The 19,161-nt window shown below is 37.4% G+C and overlaps 2 protein-coding genes and 1 long non-coding RNA gene across 4 annotated transcripts; 2 read left to right on the forward strand and 1 right to left on the reverse strand.

Moving 5' to 3' along the window:
- Nucleotides 1-292: 292 nt before the first annotated feature.
- Nucleotides 293-1,954, forward strand: LOC110179166 (uncharacterized). Its single transcript, XM_020946563.2, has 2 exons — nt 293-1,020; nt 1,087-1,954. Exons 1-2 carry the CDS (start codon nt 724-726, stop codon nt 1,843-1,845), a joined length of 1,056 nt encoding a protein of 351 aa, XP_020802222.2. The 5' UTR covers nt 293-723; the 3' UTR covers nt 1,846-1,954.
- Nucleotides 1,955-2,294: 340 nt separating this feature from the next.
- On the forward strand, nt 2,295-18,644 carry LOC110179150 (sialin). 2 transcript variants are annotated; one of them, XM_086830959.1, is made up of 8 exons: nt 2,755-2,887; nt 2,951-3,627; nt 6,110-6,160; nt 15,869-16,405; nt 16,471-16,841; nt 16,903-17,035; nt 17,440-17,681; nt 17,742-18,644. In XM_086830959.1, the coding sequence occupies exons 3-8, from the start codon at nt 6,121-6,123 to the stop codon at nt 17,919-17,921; spliced, it is 1,503 nt and encodes a 500-aa protein (XP_086687085.1). In that variant the 5' UTR covers nt 2,755-2,887; nt 2,951-3,627; nt 6,110-6,120; the 3' UTR covers nt 17,922-18,644. The 2 variants fall into 2 exon arrangements, with proteins under 2 accessions (XP_020802198.1, XP_086687085.1); XM_020946539.2 differs by having other exon boundaries at nt 2,295-3,627.
- LOC147644013 (uncharacterized) lies at nt 12,565-15,860 on the reverse strand. Its single transcript, XR_015271225.1, has 2 exons — nt 13,058-15,860; nt 12,565-12,886 (listed from the first exon to the last, which is right to left on the reverse strand). It is a non-coding gene; the product is annotated as an uncharacterized LOC147644013 (long non-coding RNA).
- Nucleotides 18,645-19,161: the final 517 nt, after the last annotated feature.

Consider the following 19,161-nt stretch of genomic DNA (forward strand, 5'->3'; position numbering starts at 1 on the left):
GAGGTGAGTGTATTCACGGTACTCATTAATAATCCGCAAACATATTCGCGCTGTCAGTTAACCGAGAGGATGGAGGAGGAGGAGCAGCAGGAGGAGGCCTTTACCCTTGACCATATTTTGACAGGCAGCATAACCACATGGTCAGCTCTGGCAAACGGCGATACAAGATCCACGCTCCCGAGGACCGTTAGGAACCAATAATCCAAGACAATCGATCTACTCCCAGCTACCTGGGTAATAACTCACCACATTTTTTCTTGGCATGTGCTGATTGACGGACAGATGTTTCCAGGTGAGGCCAGGCAGGGGTAAACCTATGGATGGATGATCTCTACCTGGTTCTGGCCGGGTTCAGATTGCGCCAGATTCCGCCGGCTTGTTTACGAACATCGCACACAAAGCGTGCGGGTAAAACATGGAAGCAATGCCTCGTGGAAACATGAAGCCATTCAAAATATGACATTTGGGGAAAAAAATAACATTGAATTGGTAATAGTAATTGGCTAAAAGCAGCCTTAGGAGCATGTTTATTTATGAAAAAGTCTGGAATTAAGTATCTTTATAGCTTCATCAGGGGTTTAGGGATGCTCGATTTCATTCTTGATGTTTTCTTTGAAGTCCAACCCTTAGTATTTGGCATCCATTAGCAAGCCTTACATTTTCCGTTTTTATTTCACACAAAACTAACCAAAACGGTAAGGCAGTTAACTAAATTACAGCAAAATGCCGTATCTCTATGGCATAGCGGACACCAAGTTCCTGGTCAAGAAGGTCAAGAAAAAGGCAATGAAGTCCGATCGCACGGTTATGCCGCCCTTTAAGTTCCGACGCAATGATTACCTTCAGGCATGTCCCAAATACAATAAGGACGATGTGCCTATCCAGTTTAGAGCTACGCCTGCTACGCTTGTGGAACTGTGCGTCAATGTGGTGGACAAGCTGCCATTGCCACCGATCTACGAATGGGATGACATGGACATAAGGCGCTGGATCCATGGCTACGGTTATCCTCAGTACATGGTGTGAAATTATATAATATTTAAAAATATATTACCTGTAATATTTAACTTTCAATATCTTTGACAGAACACCTTTCGTGTGAACATGATCACGGGCCGGAAGCTGCTCCTGCTGGATGCCGCCGCCCTGAGTGCCATGAACATCAAGGATTTCGATCACATCCGTCACATAGCCTATGGCATCCGGATGCTGTTCCACTTTGAGCTGACCAAGTTCTCGTCCAGCATCTCGCTGCCAGATGAGAAGCCCAACGAGCTGTACCTACTGTTCCACACCCAGACTGGCGTTAACTATGACGAAGTGCGTCGTAGCGATCTGTACCGCAGGATGCAGTTGATCCGTGAGCGATCTCGCAATCTGGATCACTGGGATCTGCTGTACCTGTGGCTGCGACGGGAGCGGGAGCACAAATACCACGAGATCATCGGTATGGCGCGGCGCAGCAATATGTTCAAGTGCAAGGAAGCTGTGGTGGAACACCATCTTCCGGAGTCCTTGGAGCCGGAGGATCTCATGTGCCAGACATGCGTACCGCCGTGCGATTGCGACTGGACGGAGCGGGATCTGCGGCTGCCATGGCGCTTCAGCTGCCTCGCCCCGGTGCTGGCCACGACCATGAGCAAGTGGAAGGCCCATCAGACGCAGTGCACCAGCTGCATACCGCCCTGCGAATGCAACTGGCCGCCGCGGTACTATCTCACCGGGACGGTCATCGTCTGTCTGCAGCACAAGTTCCCGGAGAAGTTCTGTCCCATTTTCGACGAGCGTTACAAGGCCTCGGCGCGGCCCAGTCTTGTGGAGCGTTGGACGCGGTTCTCCATCTGATCCAGTTTGGTGTCTTATCTATTATTATCTTTTATGGAGTTGTAATTATAATTGACTTCCCTGGGGTGTTCCTTTGATCCCAAAATATATTGATTAGTAATATATATTCAATTTACCTAATTAATTGCTTAAAACAAGAAAGGAAACTAACTTAGAGAAGCCGAAGCCTATATACCAATGCAGTATGCAATTATATTATAACTAAGTTAAGCAGTATGAGCATATTTGAAACAATTTTACTATGATAATTTTTTTTGACAAATCAAAGTTTAAAAAATCAATACCTCAGCTAAAAATCTATTAATTGAATTCGGAATCCTTTCCTATGTTAGTTTTTATAAAGGTTTTAAATCTGCATACTCAAATTAAAATATAGACAATTATATAAGACAATTAAAAATACGTTCGATTTTTGAAAATTTTAAAGATGTAACCTATTATTATTTTTTTTTTTTTTTAAATTAAGAAAATTTCATTTTAACCGGACATGGCTAAATCGACTCAGCTGTTGATGCTGATCAAGAATATATATGATTCACTGCCTAGCAAGCTTTTGACTGATATTTTAATAACCTGCAAGGGTAAAAAACAAAAAAAGTATTTATTTGTTTATGCATAATTACAATAAACAAATGTGTTAGTTGAACAAAGAGCTGTAAAAACAGAAGCGAAAATTCACAAAATTCCACAAAACTGAAGCGTAGTGAATACTATATGTATATATTTTTCTTATTTTCCTGGCTTAGCCAGCCGTTTTTCAATCCGTCTGACTGATAAGCTTTGGGTGATTTTCACACATTTTTACACATTTCTCCACTAATCGATATTGGCCGCTGGAGGGTTAACGTTAACTATCCGCGGCGATTTGCACCGATCACATAATGGATAATGGCAGCTGCGAGCTGTAATCGAACTGACAGCGCTGGGAAAGTAAGGAGCGGAGCAGGAGAAAGAGAAAGAGCAGGAGAAAGAGCAGGAGCAGGAGGAGAAAGAGAGCAGAGCGGAGAGAGGAGAAAGATGGCAAGAGGAGAGAAGAATTAAGGTACAGCATAAAAATAAAATAAACGGCGCAAGAATTTGAATTTTGCATCCCACGAACAACAAGCCAAAGGCGGCGTCGACCGACGAACGTCAGCCGAGGCAGCGACCGAGGCAGAGACAGCGGCAGAGACAGAGACAGACCCAAAGCCCCAAAGCAGCAAGCGAAGCAACAACACTCCACAGCAACATGAGCGGCGGGCAGCGCTGTCGGCGTCAGCCCGAGGAAAGACAGAAAAAGGCGCCGTCGAGCAGGCCGCATTTTCAGTTCAGTTCCAACGCTTCGAGTGAGCAGTTTCGAGTTCGAACCCAACTTTGAATATCGTTCGACTCAGTTCTAGAATCGCCTGCGCTTGCGCCAACAGAAGTCACCACCTCCCGAGTTCTGTTTCAAAAATAATCAACAGCTGTCCGTTTAATACTCTAAAAATAATAAAAATTAAGTAAAAAACTGCCTGTTGTCCGGGAGTGCTGCGATCTTGCTACTTAATCTGTTCAGAAACTACAAAAATAAGAATAATCATCCGCTGAAAACTGTTTTTCGAACGCACGTGCGGTTTCTTGCGGCTTCCGTTCGTTGTTCGCTGTTGTTTTTATATGCAAATCGGCGTTAAAACAAATTATACAGATACAGATATAGATTTGTTATCCGTTTCTGTGCTTAACAAATTATATAATTTGCCATAAAAGCAACTAACGTCGTTAGTTAGTTGTTGCTGCGGTTAACGTCGAGTGCAGAAAGAGGTGGGTGTCGTTGCACACTTAATGCAAATATTATTATCAACAAACTGTGTCGAGTGTGTTGCATTTATACTTATTTATTGCCAAGTGGCGATTAATTGGGCTTCAAAACTAAATTGTTCTGGTTTTCTGATGGGGTTTTTAAAGGGCTTAGGGAGTAGTGAGAGTTTTAAAGTAAATTAAAGGCTGTTGAGAATGCGTGATTTTTAATTTTTAATTAGAAAATATTTATAAAAAACCAGATATTGAAATACAATTTTTGAAAATTATAAAAAATGTCAATGTTAATTTATTGCTCTAACAGTTTTTAGGTTTCTAAAGTGGCTTAGAATTAGTATTTGATTGAAATAAAGTGATGGTGTTTGAGTTTTATTTATTAATATTTAAAGTAGTATTTAAAGTAATATTTAAAGTAGTTAGTGCTTCAAAAAACTCGACATTATCTTTGAAATCATCATTTAATATTTATAATTTTCAGTCATAATGCTTGAAAATAAGTAATACATTAATTTAAAGTGCCTCTAGTATCTTATGATACTATAAATATATTAAAATATTATTTACAAAGTTCAAAATTTGTTTAACAAAGTGTAATTTTAAGAAAACTGATTTCCCAGTTAATTTAGATAAGAATTTGAGAAATTTATTGTGTTTTTGGTATCAATCCATTTAAAAAAATAATACTTATATAGAAATATAAATAGTTTTTCAAGCCTCTCTCTAATAAAATATGAAAATATTAGCTCATAATTATCGTGAATCAAAGATTAACGCAACAGTTGCGATAAAAACAAAAAAAAACCTTAAAGTTTAATAAACAGTGAAACTGATACAACATCAACCACATTGTGGGTTCTCTGTAAACAAACAAAAGAAAACACATATATTAAGCAATTGTTTGTTGTTCCGATAAAATGTATACAATGTTGTATTGGCTTTTCGGTGACTAATAATATCTGTTATAGCCATATAACAGCTTTTTTATGCGAGATGCTGCTGACCTCCCTCCCCGCGAGAAAACTCAGCCCAGGCTAAATTTTATACGGGTTTATTTTGTATATAGAAAAGTCGGAAGACGATGACGTGCGTATATAGAAGTCGTATATAGTCAATGCCCACACAACAGATGCCGCTTTTCATTGGGTTAATAACATGCCCAATATTGTCCCAGGCAAGGACAATAATAATAATTTGGTGTGTCCTTGCCTACATATGGGTGTCGCGTCCCTTCTGCACATGCGGGTCTAGTGTGTGTTTTATTTTTATTATGTTATTTTTTTTGTTGCCTAGACGGCAGCAAATATTTGCACCACAAATTGGCTAAAACAACTTGGCTTGTACAACCCGAAACTTAGTTGATTGGTCCTGAAGTCCTCAAGTTGCTAGGCGCTGCTGACTTCAGCCCCAAGTTCGTACGACACGTCTGTGTGTCTGGCAATAATTAGCATGCAAGCAAATCGCATAATGCTGACGAATTTTCCTCCCCGGGAAATTTATAGCGGCGCCAGCAGATATGAACAGGGAAAGATAGTGGCCACGGGCAAGAGAAAATTATCAGGGGATTTTGTTGTAGAAAAAAACATCAAAAGAATAAAGTTTTTTTATGGGAAAGATACTTGCTTTAAAATTAAGAAAAATATTTAAACATACAGTAACTTAAAGCAAGATATAAAACTAACTTTGGGAAGCCGAAGTTTATTATAGGATCCTATCGAAAATCTGCTTAAAATATAATACCCTACAAAGGTATAAAAATTTAAAAAGAGTAACGTTTTGTTTGGGGTTTTTATTTGAATTAAATACTTATTTTAGATTAAATTATTCCCCGAAGTTCTTGCTCATTCATTTCTTTTGCAAGTCCAAATTAAAAGCTTATAGAAATTTACTCTGAATCATAAAAATTAAGACTCTGTCAAAATGATAGCTCTATCTATATCTTTAGGGGAGTTTTATTTTTTTTCTTACCAATTTGTCTAGAAAAAAGCCAAGTTAACAGAACTCTTACCAACTATACGTGTGTGTTCCCCATTCTCGTGTCTCAATTATATTTAGCATTTTCTCTGATTCCTCGGGGCGGCATATATATTTGAAGACGCAGACGGGAACGATAAGGGGGCCCATGCCGGCGATAAGAGCTGGAGGAGAGGAGGGAGGATCACGGTCAGGGAGAGGGGAAATCCGGTATAGTTATGAATGAGCTAAGTAGTCTCGGGCTGTGATATAATTGCCTTGAGTCATGGGACAGACACGCCGCCCGTCGGACCTCCTTATTGGTGGGCACGTTCAGGTACGAACACGAGACACCAACGGCGATAAGATTAGATATGAAAATCGTTTAGGTTACTCGGGAAAAAGATTCATTAACTTTTTGAGACTATTAATATATCGTTCGATATCTTTTCTTTCTCTCCTGATTATTATCTTATTTCGTTTTCAATTTAAAAGACAATTTGCTGATATATTTCTGGTATATTTCCATTTGCAGAGGCGGCAGTCATGTCCAACACGGAGAAAGGAGGACTGCACAGAGTGCGAAGTAAGTAGATAAATGTGTTAATGATATCACCTGTGAAAATTCCCAAAACGACAGTACACACTGGTGAACGTTTGTGGAGGGGAATAATGAGGGAAAATTGTGAAATTAATGTCTGCATAGAGTATTTCACTCGGGAACAAAGCGAACTTTCCAGAACTTATTTTTTGCAATTTTTAATAGATAAAGCTTTGGTAATTTTATTAGCTATAATTTTAAAGTGCTTCTGGGAATACTTATCTTAACTTGATTTATATATTTTTAATGCAAAACTAATTTAATTGTTTTAAGGAAATGTTTATTAAAGATGTAGATGTCTTTTAAATTAACTAAACAAATTTATTTGCCTTGCAAGCTGCAACAATACTTTTCAAAGATGTTGGATCCTTTTAGAGGTACAAAATTGCTTAAAATATTTCCCTAAACTTAACAATATTTTTTTTAAATAAAAATACCCTAAATTTTGTCTAGTTTTGTATATATTTTCCGACCTGCTGTCGTCTCAGCAGAAAATGCCAGAACAAAGTGTCTGTAAACCGCACTGAGGCCGCAGCCGAGCCCCTTTTTTTTGTTGTTGTTTCTAGACGCGCATCGATAACAGGGCCCAGAAACCGCACATGACGGCATTAAAAAATATATATTAAGGGGGGGAAAAAAATACAAAAATGGGGCGCGCCATGGTCATCAGTTGGCCAATTGAATGGAGATTCGGTTAACATAAACAAATTGAGCAGAAGGAACTCCTCCTTCACGGCTTGATGATTATTTGATTGGTGTCAACGAGACAAGTTGAATTGAGGTTACAAATCAATTGGGCGATGAATGTGAAGGAGGCTGCCTGGTTTTTGATTGATAAATTCAATGCTGATTGATGTTTGTATTGTTTTTCCTCTAGTCCTTTTTGTGGAGAAGATACGAAGAGGGGGAAGATTTCTATTGCGGGTAAATGTTTTTTGGTGTTGAAGTAATGTATTTATTCCTTAAATACTATATTTTATAAGATAACAAATAATTCTTATAGAAATAACAGAGATTTATACATTGATTTACACATTTTATTAGAAACTATAAGGTTTCAAGGAGGTATTCCTTCATTCATTTTGCTCTTAACTTTTTTTAAGGATGCAACATTTTGTAGCATACTTTTTCGGGCCGTTAAAGAGGATTTCAAAACACTAGAGAGTTCTGTAGCATTCCTGCTAAAATAAATCTTTATAGTGGTAGTAAAGCTCATAAATAAATAAAATCACAAGCTCTGTGATTAAATAAATTCATATATCAATATAAATAACCTACCTTTATCGGTGCTATTGTTGGAGGTGTGATATATGCGTAGAGCCCTTTCTGTGTCAATCTAAAAATAGTCAGAAATGAAATCATTACGCCCACCGTCCGTCACCTTGTCACACTTTTGGTTGGAACGGACTCCAGCACCGATCGTTGACATCGCATATATATAAGTATATATCCCATCCTGAGCGTGACACTCCTCCAATGTCCGAAGCGGTGACATCGATATGGACTATCACCCACGCCCACGCCTTGGTGACTCTCGAGTTGTTCGATGCGCAGTTGGTCGACCTCATGACGCCATTGTTATGACATTTCCCGAGGAGCAACTCACTCGCATAAACTATGCAAACCAATTAGCGCAGTCACGCTAACTAAACACGCTGAAAATGCTGTCAATGAAATCGTCGTCGTTATTCCGCATGGAAAGTTTAGTTCATGGACTTAATTCTTCTGAGTTATACTAACAGTACGTTTCGCAATTAAATTTCGATTCGATTCGATTCGATTGTTGTTGTGGCGAAATTTTTAATAGCCCATCAGCATAGTCATCGGACTGTTTAAGTTTTTAATTCGTACTTTCGTACTCATGAGCCATTTAGCACTTTAGAGTCAGACAATCCAGCCAGACAGGTCTTGGGGATTCAAGTGGGGGGCAGTGGGAGCTCCGATCCCATGCCCGAGTGCACATTCCGTCGGTCCCGTGAGCAAACATTGTATTGAATTGTAGATAAGCCCAAGAGCTCTAATCAAAACTCGAAGCGAGCAATTAGCAGGTAAAAAATAGTCATTGGGAGGCGGCGCAGGCAGGTGAGAAATGCGTTTCACGAACTTAAAGCACTTTATTTAGGAAAAGGAATAAGAACAGGTTCCTTGAACATTAAATTTTCTTTTACATTTTACTACGAAGAAAGTGTATAATTATTTGTAGAGATTTAATATATATATATATATATATATATATATATAGGTGTTTATATATATATATAATCCAAAATTTTTATACAGCTACATTTTCTAGCCTTTAAACTAAGAGTTACCTTGGAATAAATGGATAGAAAAAGCAAAGGCAATATATTATACAATAAACTTAAATATAAAATTAAATATAATATAATAAATAATACAAAATGCATTTTTACAATACATTTTTAGGAAAATTGTATATAAGAAACCTTTTTAAAACTTTAAAACTCCCCTTTTATAACTGACTGTTTTGAATCAGTCTATACGCCTAAATTACAGGGTAGTTCAACAGTTTGTTTACAGAAAAGCTATCGCTAATTAAAGTGATTTTCCCTCTAAAACTTAAGCATTTAATTATCATTTAAAATTAAAATTAACAAAAAACTTGAAAGCAATTCGTTTAGAGTATTGTCATTCATTACAAACTCGTGTAATTCGCACCCACGCCCCCAACCTTGTCCTGAACTGAACTGTAGATATAGCAATTAAATATATGGCAAGGTGTGATTCATGATCGATTTTTATGGCTTTTTTTACAATTATTATTATTGATTGGCATTGCAGTTTGTTTAGTTCGATGAAGGCGTTTAAGTGATTTAGAGGATACGATAAAAAGAGGGAAATAACAAATGAAGGATTTATTTAGTGTTTTTGAAGGGGAAGAATATACAAAAACTCTATACACAAATTGTCTACTCTATATAATACTTTAAATATTAAAAAAAACCGCTTTAAATCATTTACTTTTCCTGAACAAAGCGCTTTAAATCATTTTCTTTTTGCTTAGAAATATAATAACAGAGAAAAGCTTTTAAAATAAATATTTGTGCAGGCATTTCAGTAAATTCATGATCATGACTATTTTTTATTTGGTTTAAAATTGTAAAATAAACACCTATTTAAAGTCAAGTGACATAATTATTGTTCTCTCAATTTTGTTAATTTTTTTCTCACTCTAAAAAGGTATTTCACCATAAATTTTGTGTCCCACAAAAAAAGCTTTCAAAAGCAATTAAATATATTTGTTTTGTGTGCTAAATAAACAGTAGTATTTAGTACTAAAATAGTACTAAATAAACGGATGTACTTGGTTCCCTCGGGAATAATTGAGCTTGGTCTAGAATCCGAATCAATTCCCCGCTGAACTGAATGCTTATCAGAGTTCCCTCTGGAGGAATGGGCCTTAGAACACATTCCCATTTGAATCCCACATTTGAATACATTCGAGCTGGACGGGTATTCACCCTTGGCAACAGACTTCGGGTCGTCATTTTCGCTTGGAATTAATCAAACAGCTCCCAGCTAGAGCCCCCGGGCACAAGTAATGAATAATGAGCATGTGCTTTATTCATTCCGCTTACTACGATAAATTGTTATTAAACTTTTGCCAATCTATGACGCTGTGTGTGTTTACTAGACCCTCAGATAAATAATAAATATATATTGATGAATGTCATGAGTAAGAACTCCACCCAACGTTCGATTGTTCTGCCATTATTGTTAAATATGCATTAATTAAGACACGACAAGTCCAGTTTTTTTTTATATTTCTTCTTTTTCAATAACAAAAAATTACTTTTAATTGACGTAATTGAATTTCTTGGAATTTTTTGGAGTTGTTTACTTTGAAATTGTTAGGTTTTGCACTGGCAGTTTGCTTGTAATTTCAGGTTGTGCTTGGTGTTTAGTACTTCCTCTGCACATGGCACACTTTTTAATGACTCTATTTAAGACCAGAAATTTCAAGTATTTCAGTAATTATGCGTCGCTAAATTAATCAAACTCAAGCTGTAGTGAACTCAGACAGTGGAAAACAATGCTGGCTTTGACCCCCGAGGACCCCGGGGAATAATCGAGCTCTGTCTGAATGCGATAATCAACGAAAAAAATAATAAATACTGAGACGAAGTAGAGCTTCCATTTCATTCCATTGATAGGTTACCGAATAACCATAATATTTTTAATACATTCATGTTTAAATATAGTCCAAGTCCGGCCCCTGGTTTTACCAAGGCAACGCGTGTCTCATATTTACGAGCTTTGCGAGTGCCAAAGTTCAGGAAATAATTATAGTTTTCGACTATTTGCGAAATAGCAAAGCTGATAGTGTTTATGGATCGCAGAAAACAATAATTTCTAAGGCCGCCAGAGTCCACTGAACGACGACGAGCCCCTTTTTCTATATATATATTATAGCTATATACATATTATACTACATACATATATATGTCTATAGAGATAGAGAAGGGGCAGTTGGAGACCCCGTGACAAGTTGTTTACAACCTGTAGCTCTTCATTAGCTTGGCACGTGTTTGCATTTCTGAGATACGGATACGTAGAGTGCAAAGGAAGTGACAGCTTCAAGATACATTTATGAGCAGTGGAGAGGAAAAAAAAAGCATTGCTTATGCTGATTTCAAGAGGATTTCAGATGCACAGAGGATAATCAGGGATATCCTATACATCTTAAAGAGATTCTAAAGTAAAGAATTGCTCAAGTTTTATGACTTTCCTAGAACTCCCTTTTATAGGGCTATTTGTTTTCATATCTTTTGATGAAATTCCTTAGAATTGCCTTTGCCAGCTATATATTTATTACTGTGTAACAAATACTGGGAATCAGAGATTAAGTTAGTGCCTCTTATGATGTTTACTTTGGCGAATTTACAGCTGCAAAAGAGTGAATAAAAAGTTTTTTGATTTCCTGTCGGTGGTCTGAAATTAGCCAGACATTATCAACATCATCAGTCTGGGACATTGTTGTAAATCTATATGGAGATTGCACTTTGGCCGCAACAAAGCGCAACAAGTGCAATTGTAAATTTCCATGGAAGATTTCTCTGAAAGGCAATCGAATCGAATCTAGGACAATGCTGGAGAGAGACCCTTGGAAAGGCCAATAAATCTCACACAATGCAGCTGGAAATCACCCAACAATAAAAGTGATAAGAATACACACTCCATCCACAGACTGACAACCTCTCGAAGAAGGGTGTGCGATGTATATGGCTTTAACAAACAGCAATTGCCACGATAATTCAGCAATTAATTAGCTTATTGCATTGTTGAAGTAGAACCAGTTACACATGAACATGAACATGGCAATTGGCCAAGCAAACACACAAAACAACGTTTTGGAATGGGAATTGGAATCGAGAGTCAATGTATCTAGAGCCTAGAAGCCACTCGATGTGAACGAGGCCAGTTCCGTAAATCAGTTAGAAACGGAAATGCAGTTAGCCAGCATAACAAAGCCAATAATTGCCACTAGAAGGCGACAGGCGGCAATGTCATCCAACCGACAAAACAATGTATATATATAGTGGATATATATAAAGATATAGACAACCATATATGGTTGTTTGTTAGTCACGAGTGCAGCAAGTACAGTGCGTTTTGTAGATTTTTAATTAATGGAAAGCAATTATGTTAAAGACTATTAGCGCCAAATGCAAGGTGTAAAGACAATTAATTAGCAGATTAGCATGGAATGATATTTATAAGCATAGAAAATCATATCAAAAATCAATATTAAAAGTATATATTGAATTAAAATGCATACATGCATAAATAACTATTATTTAATAATTTGTTTTGAATTTTTATCATTTTAAATTGAGTATGCAGTATTATTGCCCTGATAAAAACTAGTATAGAACAGGTTTTTGAATTGAAATAAATACATTTTTGGCTTAGCTACGCGTTTTTTTAATTTTCATTTCTAGAACAAATTATCATATAAAATGTATTATAATGTAATTGTATAAATATTGCCTAAATATTGACGTTGAATCTTAGTTATGGTCGATTTCTAATTCAATTCTAAATGTGTATAAATTTTGCATTCAATAATACACAAATACATTAATTGCTGCATTCCTGTCTTACTTTAGACTCAAATATATGTCATATATAGTCCATAATATTTGTCTCTTAAATAAATTTAGACAGCTTGCAATAATCAATCACTATATATAAATATACTATATAGAATGCATAAATTAATGGACACAATTCGCACAAAATGACCTTAAAAGCTTTAATTTCCGTTTATTTACCCGAAGGTCTTTGTGATCATTCTAAAAGATATTCCAAATGAAAAACATACGAAGCGCAGTATAATCAGGTGTTCCCATTGTAATAACAATATGTTTGTTTAAATAGTTTTATTTACTTAATATCAGTGACTAGAAATTGAGAACTTGCAGTAAGAGCAATTAAGTGTGTCTACCACATGTGGGTGTGATGATGATGATGGTGATGGTGATGTGGCTGGAAATCAGATCGGAAAAGTGGGCTCGTGGTTTGGCGCGCCTTCGCACATAACTCATACGCCGCGTTGCCTCTCCCAGTCCCTAGTCCCATGACAAAAAAATTAAAAAACTGTCTTGGCACCTTGACAGAATAGTGCGCATTATTAGTGTGACGTCGATGGCCCGGACTTTTAACCGAATTTCACAACAACGAACAAGGCTGGCAAACAGGAACGTCAGTGGAAAATTTTCATTTGAGGCCCACGCAAAAAAGTTGAGGACATTCCACCAGATCACATGCGTTATTTGTATTATTTTTTATAAGAGAAAATATATACATATATTAAATCGATGACGATATAGGTGGGTTAACTTTCACCGCCACTCTCACCCGTTGCCCCCACATTTTTTGTGGTGATTTGTGAACCATTTTTGAAGGTCAGGAATCGCGAGAGAGAGAATCGCTGTGGGATTATCGGAGGAGGGTGTGTACCCAGTGCCCGCATTCAAAGATCTTTGCTTTTATACAAAAATAGAATGCCGAAAGTGTAAAGGAAAGCGGCATCTACACAGATTAAACAGATAGAATATAGCATACTATATAGAATAGAAGAAACGCCAGACGAGAGCGAACATCTTGTGGAAAATGTACTTATAAATGTTTTAAAATTTGTTTTGCGTCAACTAAAAGTGCCGGATATGCGTCTTTTGAAATAATTTAAATAAAAACACATCATCTTCCCTTCAAGTGCTGTGAATTAATTAAAATATTTGTTGAATAATTTTGCAGTTTTCACCGCTCGAGAAATCAATGAACCCCCAAAAAAATGCACTTGTTTCCTCGCGCCATAAAAATTAAAGTATTTCCATTATCACGTTTTTATTTGCAAGCTATTTATAAGTTTTTGCCCTTCTTTGATGTCTGATTGGGTCTCTTTTTTTATGTATTTCAGAGGAACTTGTTTCAAGTAAAGCAAAAAGCCAATAAATGCTTTAAAGATCAGTGCGAAAAAATGTGAAAAAGATCCCAAACTTTAGGCTCCAATTTCAATGTTTAATTTGAAAATTCCCAGAAACAGTTTGTCAAACCAAAATATTGTGGAGCTTTATTTTCAGCCGGTTTTCTTGGTTGTAAACATTAAGCTTTAGCCTTCGGCTAATTTATTGCTAAAAAGAAAAAGGAGAATAAGAACTAAAACAAAAACAGAAATAGTTTTTTTTGGCGGCAAACAAATGATGTCCAAAAGAACAGTTTGAGGCAACAATTAATCAAAGAGACTTTGGCTTCTGCTCTTGGAGGCAAACCAGTTTTTTGTTTTGGATTATTAAGATTCTTGGAAGGAGTTACGACCTCAGATGATGACTAAGATCTGCTTAGAGAAAACCCTTGATGAGTTCATTAACATAAATTAGAGCCTATATACAAATTTAATTAAATTATGAATGGGATTACCAGCCAAATGAGTAGATAATTTGATTAAGTTTGATTAATTTAACTGGAAGACAACTGTAAAGAAACTTGAATATATTTCAAATATCTTCATAAATTTTGTTATAGAATTTTTAAAACTTATCCAATGTTTGCTTAATTTATATAGTAAAGAATTTAGTTGTATATTAATTTGGGATTTATATTAAAATCCTGCCTAAAACTGGTATCAATCCTTAGTGGCGGTAATTTGTGGCACACGCTCTTTTAGCATCGTTTTTCTAGAGGTGTCAAGACATGTCCCAGAAATTAACAGAGATCGATATATATTGTTCATTAATGATCTAAACTTTCCCATTGACGTAAACCTCAAAAAAACCTCGAAAACTTTGACTCCAAATTGAACCAAAACTTGTATTATAAGTCTAAAACCTTGCCGATTTTTTGCGTTGTGTATTATTTTGGGCACGTTTTTCTGGTTATATGGTTTTTGAGAATTTATAGCAAACATGACTAGTTATTTTTATATTTTATTCTTCTTTTTTTTATTCTGTGATGCCTCAGTTTCGGTTATTTTCGAGTGCTAATTTGAATACAAGTTGAGTGTCTCGGTTTATTGTTGCGCCGCCGCTTTTGATGAAGCTCGACGATGTCTAGACTAGAGTGCTGTTGTGTTTTATTTTATATATCTCTCATTTTGCATGACATTAACATGATATTGAGGCTATAATCTGGAATCTAGGGTTAGGGGGGTGGCAGTAAGCACCTGAGCCAGACAGGTGATAGACTGGCCCCGATAGTCTGCTGTCCAGCTGATAGCAAATCTATAGCTGCTGCTGCTGCTGGGAAAGTCGTCTGGAGCGAGTTTATCGCCGATCAATAAGCCTTCGGTCAGATTATAAATTTATACACTCAAATGGAGTTCAACGGCACTCGAAAATTTATATATGCTTCGGTTCGAGCAATGCACTTTGCCACTTAATAACCGCCAAAAAAAAAGAAGAGAGTCCGCTGACACTCGGGGCAAGATGACAGGCGGAAAGTAGCCGGCAGTGATTATGGACACCACTTAATGATCCTCCGCTGATTCAACTCCTCTTGGAGCCACTGCACCCACTCTCACACACAGCGAGTCTCAGTGATTCTCAAATCAAATGAATTTGCCTTTCGGTGGATTTGCTATTGAGGTCACATCCCCGGCAAAGTTAACGTCGCTGTCACTGTGATTTTATTGGCCCATTAGTTGCCGGTAATTAATGCGTTTATCTGGGCCTGATATCGTGTAATGAAAACAACCGATTACATCAGATAATTATAGGTTGGGTGAGCAGGGCCCAAAACCTGATAGTGTTTTAGTTTTACATGATTGTTAACAAAAAGGGGTTTTATAAAAGGATTTATGGATGTAGAGGTTTCGGTTTTGATTGGATTAACTGGATTGATTATTATTTATTAATGAAAAGCTATAATAATGTCAAGATTATAGTTAGTTAACTTAAACCAAGTTCTTCTCAATAATCTTCTGCTGAAACGTATTAACTGAAGCCAAGTTTTGTTATCAAAAATCTGGGTTTTGCTTCGGATTAACTTGACTCTAGTCAGTCGCCTGATGTTTGTTCGCTTTAAAAACATTTCACTGGTGAATTTTAAGTGTCTAACCTTTCGACGACCCAGACGACAACGAGTCTCGGTTTATATATTTTCGCAAAGTAGCAATGCCCGACCTTGCTTTATATACCTTATCTAATGCCAATTTACTTGCTTCTCTTCCAGACTTCCTGTCATGCCGCCAAGTACTGAACCTGCTGACCATGCTGGGTTTCATGCTGAACTATGCCCTCAGAGTCAACCTAACCATAGCGATTGTGGACATGGTCCGGCCAAATGTCACTGATTCGTCGGAGAATGGAACTCTGGCGGGGAATGGCACGGCGGGTAATAGTTCCTCCTCTGCTGTGACCACATCCAGTCCGGATGGCGTGGATGTGTACGAGGAGCGCTTTCCCTGGGACACCTACCAGACCAACTTTGTGCTGGGCTGCTTCTTCTGGGGCTATATCCTAACCGAACTGCCAGGTGGACGTCTGGCGGAGCTTATTGGCGGACGACGAGTCTTTGGACATTCCATGCTGTGGGCCAGTCTCCTGACCCTAATCACGCCGCTGGCGGCGCACATTAACTATGTGGTTTTGATTGTGGTGCGAGTGGTGCTGGGTTTCATGCTGGGTGCCTCCTGGCCAGCCATTCATCCGGTGGCCGCCGTCTGGATTCCGCCCATGGAGCGCTCCAAGTTCATGTCCAATATGATGGGTAGGTTACAGTAACTTTTAACAAGTTTATTCGATATTTACTTAAATTATTATTAATTCTTGTAGCCTCCTCTCTGGGTGCCGCCATTACCATGCCCATTTGCGGCTACCTCATCTCCGTTGCTGGCTGGGCCAGTGTCTTCTATCTGACAGGAGCCGTGGGTTTGCTTTGGTCCTTGGCCTGGTTCACCTTTGTGTATGAGACTCCGGCCACACATCCCCGTATTACGGCCGAGGAAAGGCGAGAGATTGAGGAGGCCATTGGCACCACCACCTCCAAGAAGCGTCCCAGCCATGTCCCATGGGGACAGCTGCTCTGCTCGCCGGCTGTCTGGGCCATCATCATCTGCCATGGCCTGGCTGTCTTTGGCTTCTTCACGGTGGTCAATCAACTGCCCACCTTCATGTCCCAGATCCTGCATTTCGACATCAAGCAGGTGAGTTAATTAACCGACAGTTTGGACTTTATCTTTACTAATAATCTGTGACCTTCTGCAGAACGGGCTGTTCTCGTCGCTGCCTTATCTGGGCAAGTACGTGATGGCGGTGGCCTCGTCCTACCTGGCTGATTACCTGCGCAAAAAGGGCACACTGAGCACGACAGCCACCAGGAAGCTGTTTACCACTTTTGGTGAGTGAAAAAAGGGAATAAATGGCATATAGTTGAGGTTAATTAAGTCATAGTCTTGGTATATGAAACTATAGAAGCTAGTAACCTAGCTAGTAAGGAAGGATTTTATTGTATTCTTTTGTCACCATACAACTTATTTGTCAATGAATTATTATTCTTTTACTTATCAACAAAATCTCATAAATTCTATAATAAATATTTCTAGAGAAAACCTCTGTCATTAAACTTAATACCAGAGCCAAAATAAATATAAATGCTGTAGAGACTATAAATATAAATAAAACAAAATATATATAAGTTCAAGTTCAACAGAAATATAATTTTCTGCAGGCGCTAGTTTAGGTTTTATTGGTAATTATTTATAATAGATATACTAATTTATAATTCATTTATTTTAATTACAGCTCTTGTCATTCCCGGCCTGCTGATGATTCTGCAGGTGTTCCTAGGCTATGATGCCACCTGGTCTGTTACCATTTTCTCGCTGGCCCTGTTTGCTCATGGAGCTGTCACTGCTGGCTATCTGGGCAATGGTTTGGATATTGCACCCAACTTTGGTGGAACCATTTTCGGGCTGGCCAACACACTGTCCTCCTTTGGTGGTTTCCTATCCACGTGGATGGTGGGAGCACTCACCTACCATGATGTGAGTTTACATATGTAATAACCCATAGGGAAATCTTTAATTCTTTATTCTTTTCCCTAGAAATCCTTCCATCAATGGCAAATTGTATTCTGGATTTTGGGTGCCACCTATATCTCGGGAGCCGTGGTCTTTGCCATTCTGGGCAGCGGTGAACTTCAGCCCTGGAATAATCCACCAGAGCGTGTTAAGATCAGCGATGTCACCCAGGAGGAGGGTGTGCCCCTTAAGAACGACAAGTGATTTGGAAAACCCTAGGTGTAAAGGAAGGAAAACCCTTGGGAAATGAACATCCCACCAGCAGCACCATCTCCAATCCACCATACACACATCATCCGCACAAGTTATAGTTGTTGCTACGAAGCACGTCTGAGATTTACGGGAATTTCAATTTTCCTTAAACAGGAGAAAAAACATGAATGAAAGACATTATATTTTAGAGATACTGAGCAAGGTTTCTTTAAACAAAAAACATACACAAAACAACTCTCATACAACAAACATTGTACACCGATGCCCATGTCTGCTTTATGGAAATTGACTATATTTATAAGTAATATTTACTTTAGAGCTAGCTAATCGCAAGCTACTTACGTCTATGTCTGTAACTGTAACAATATGCATATATATATATGATTATATATATAATATGTATCTGTAGCCTAAATCATTATAGTATTCTGTATGTCCGCAGAGAGCATGGAGTAGAAAAGTATCCACTCTGTGCTCTATATGTTTCGTTTAATTTATATTAAAGTAGCCCTAACTATGGTTTAGTTTAGATGAACAAAAAAATACAATACTTATGCAAGTAGCGAAAATAAAACCATACACATACAGATACGACGATAGTGTAGCTAAGTTGATTATTAAACCATATGTAACTTTGTACTATACTTGATTATTTATGTAATTAATTTAAACATTTTCTAAGTTCTTAATAAAGAGTAACTCGGAAAAAGAAAAGAAGAAGTCAAGCTATTATTTAGCTGAATGTTAAAATTGCATTTTATATTTCATAAAATCATGCGGGAAAAGGGAATTACTATTTATTACACAGAAATAGTAACTCTTTGAAAATCCCCCTTTTCAAGGTTTAATAATTTTATTTAGAAGCTTGCTATTATGTGAAGGAGTCATTTCCGACCCCATAAATCATATATGTTCTTGATCAGCATCAACAGCTGAATCGATCTATCTATCCCCGGTTGAAAAAAAATTTTGAAAATTTTTCGATTTTTGCAAAAAAGAGGTTACATCATTAAAATTTGACAAAAATCGACAAAAATTTGAATTTTTTAAATTTAAAAACCTAGTAAAAACAAGTATAGGAAAGGTTTCCGAATTGAAATTAATGCATTTTTGGCCGAGTTATAACATTTCTAAAAATATATGTTCCCAAGAAATTAGCATACATATATATTTATTGATATTTAAATAATCGAGCAATAATAAAGCAACCAAACAAATAAAACCTATAGTC

Source organism: Drosophila serrata, unplaced genomic scaffold, assembly GCF_035046125.1.
Source record: "Drosophila serrata isolate PLE 108 unplaced genomic scaffold, ASM3504612v1 contig_240, whole genome shotgun sequence".
NCBI classification, from domain to species: Eukaryota; Metazoa; Arthropoda; class Insecta; order Diptera; family Drosophilidae; genus Drosophila; species Drosophila serrata.

Coding starts and splice junctions, on each gene's coding strand:
- LOC110179150 (XM_020946539.2), top strand. CDS start 6,121: ATGTCCAACACGGAGAAAGGAGGACTGCACAGAGTGCGAA. Junction 16,842..16,902: donor TGCATTTCGACATCAAGCAG/GTGAGTTAATTA, acceptor GACCTTCTGCAG/AACGGGCTGTTCTCGTCGCT. Junction 17,036..17,439: donor GAAGCTGTTTACCACTTTTG/GTGAGTGAAAAA, acceptor TTTTAATTACAG/CTCTTGTCATTCCCGGCCTG.
- LOC110179166 (XM_020946563.2), top strand. CDS start 724: ATGCCGTATCTCTATGGCATAGCGGACACCAAGTTCCTGGTCAAGAAG. Junction 1,021..1,086: donor ACGGTTATCCTCAGTACATG/GTGTGAAATTAT, acceptor TATCTTTGACAG/AACACCTTTCGTGTGAACAT.